The 2537-nt window shown below is 34.0% G+C and overlaps 1 protein-coding gene across 1 annotated transcript in view; it reads left to right on the top strand.

Moving 5' to 3' along the window:
- Positions 1–1198: 1198 nt before the first annotated feature.
- The window catches only part of LOC108773509 (chymotrypsin-1), a 3990-nt gene continuing 2651 nt past the window's right edge, over positions 1199–2537 (top strand). Inside the window, exons 1-3 of the mRNA XM_018539343.1 lie at positions 1199–1244; positions 1349–1419; positions 1652–1740. Coding sequence (XP_018394845.1) covers positions 1199–1244; positions 1349–1419; positions 1652–1740 — 206 coding nt within the window. The remainder of the gene's footprint in view (positions 1245–1348; positions 1420–1651; positions 1741–2537) is intronic.

Here is a 2537-nt window from a genome sequence, read left to right as displayed (position 1 = left end):
CTCGGTTCTATCTAAATAACTATTCAGGGGTGCGTTCCAAAACTCGACTCTGTTAACTCTGAGTATCTTTCATCTTTGTTGTTCGCCGAACGTTCAACAAAGATAAAAGATACTCGGAGTTGACAGAGTCGTATTTCGGAACGCAACCCAGAGCTTGCAAAATATATTATCTAAAATAGCTCGTATCGCTTGCATACATATGATACTCCACGTGCAAGCGATATGAACTTAAATTAGAGCACTCACGTAAGTCCTTAACCTGTAAACGTGCAGCACTCACGTGCGGGCGAAGTGAGTCTCAAACAAGGACGCATCTGAATGGTGCTGTGCAGTTATGATTATTACGCAAACATGTATAGTCACTATGAGAACTTTTTGTTATCTGAGTAATTTCGTTGCTCTGTATTCCGTTGCCTATATCCGATAAGTTGGCCGCGTTCAATTCTTTTCAACACTGTCTACAAGTGAGTAAAATCGTTTCTGAATATTCGAAAACTCTCGGATTGACGTACGTCGATTGAATTTAGCACCGCGAGTACATCGTCGAACTCCTCGAACGGATACAAATCTCTTAAACGAATGATACGTAATCTTAATCTCAAGGTATGGCAATTCTTGTTAAGGAGATATCTGATTAGCGATTTTAATGACTACACCAAGATGAATATTTTTTTCATTAAAGACTGCACATTTTTAATTAATCAAACGTCAAACAAAAAGGGCGCGCGTTTTATCCCGAATGACTCTACATCCCCAAATACGTGCAAATAGCTTCATTATAGGACATCAAAGCAATGATTTTCAGATGTATTTTAGAAATCAAACATACAGCGATATAAATAAGACTATTCAGGTCATATTTTGGACGTTCAAAGACGTCTAATCACATTGCATTGTTGCTCGACAAGTTAACAAAATTTCTATACTACGTTGTCTAATTTTGTATATGTATAGAATAGAAAATTGCGCAATACTTACGTTTGCCAATCTTTACTAATATTACAAGTCAATAAGACAATATAAATAGTATTTTGGTCTATTAAGAGCGATTTTAAATATTAATACACATAAGATGTCTTCTTTAACCTTGTGTAATTTCAAATTTAATTTTATAGACACAACTACCTGTATATTATATACATCAGATTTGGAATAATCAATCGACATCTTCGCAAAGAATTGATAATACAATACGATGATGATACAATTATTATTCTTAATTCCCTTACTCACTATTCTCCATGGTAAGTATTCTAACAGACGAATTGATCAGTTTTTATGTGGCCTTTAAATTTAATGCACACTATTAAGTTTATAAATATAATAAATTTAAACAAATTTTATGCAGGCGCATCGATAGAATTAGAAGAGAGAATTGTAGGAGGAGAACTTGCCTCTCCAGGCGAAATCCCATATCAGGTAAACCAGTAAATTATTCTTAATTAACACTATTATTAATCGGTACAGTTACGTTAACTGCATGGGTTTCAAAATATCTTTTAAATTTTTCAAGTTGGTCGAGTAATCACCAAGTTATCTATTTTCATTGAAGCGATTCTAAGCTAACAGTGTCATTTATAGTGTGCTAGACGTAGAATAATGTCTCATAAATTGTTCTATCCTGTCGTATGACATGCATTTTATAATTCAGATTTCTATGCAATATAATGGTGACCATTTATGCGGTGGAGTTATAATTGACAAGTGTCACGTCCTAACAGCTGCTCACTGTGTATCTGGGTAAGTATAAAAATTTAAAGAAATAATTAGAAGAAAATTAAACTGTACACAGGGTGTTCAGAGCAATGGTCCGAACAATTTTTCAGAAACTTCCGATAATGAAGAAAAAGTGTTTCATCTATTTTATGCAGACTGCACACAATATGCGATAAAAAAATTAAAAAAATTTTTTTTGAAAAATATTAAGATCATCTTGAATTTCTAAATATACAGCTTGATACAATTCTTTCACATAATATTGCATATTGTAGAGACTTTGAAAACGAAATCAAATCACTAGTGAGATGCCTTTTATTCGTGTTTTATCAATTTACTGCATATTTTATTACATAAGTAAATAATTTAAATGTATGATAAAAAAAATATCCTCTACATTTTTTATAAATATTTATTAGTAAAAGTTATTATAAACGTAATTAATAGAGAGAAAGGTAATTATTTAGAATAGGGGAGGCAGCACCGATGACTTTGACCTTGACATATGTTATTAAGGTCATGACCCTGAGTAACTTTGCCTTAACAACTAGCCGTCGCTCGCCATTCGTTAAAAAAGATATTAACGAAAAAAGTTTCAAAAATAACGTCCTATTTCTGCTATACATATATACAATATTAAATACTAATCTACATAGGTTTCGACCTTTCACGCGAAGTAACTTTCACCCCCCCTCCCCTGCACAGGGGCACACGACTTCTACAATTATACTGTTGCTATGATTAGTACTGTCGGGGTAGACCTCTGTCGACAATGTGGGTGCGGGGGGGGTGGCCAAAGGCCACCCCCTTGCGCCCGCCCG

The sequence above is a fragment of the Cyphomyrmex costatus genome, unplaced genomic scaffold (genome assembly GCF_001594065.2).
Source record: "Cyphomyrmex costatus isolate MS0001 unplaced genomic scaffold, Ccosl1.0 scaffold211, whole genome shotgun sequence".
NCBI lineage: Eukaryota > Metazoa > Arthropoda > Insecta > Hymenoptera > Formicidae > Cyphomyrmex > Cyphomyrmex costatus.
The sequence above is the reverse complement of the archived record's forward strand: the minus strand, read 5'-3'. Positions and strand labels throughout refer to the sequence as shown.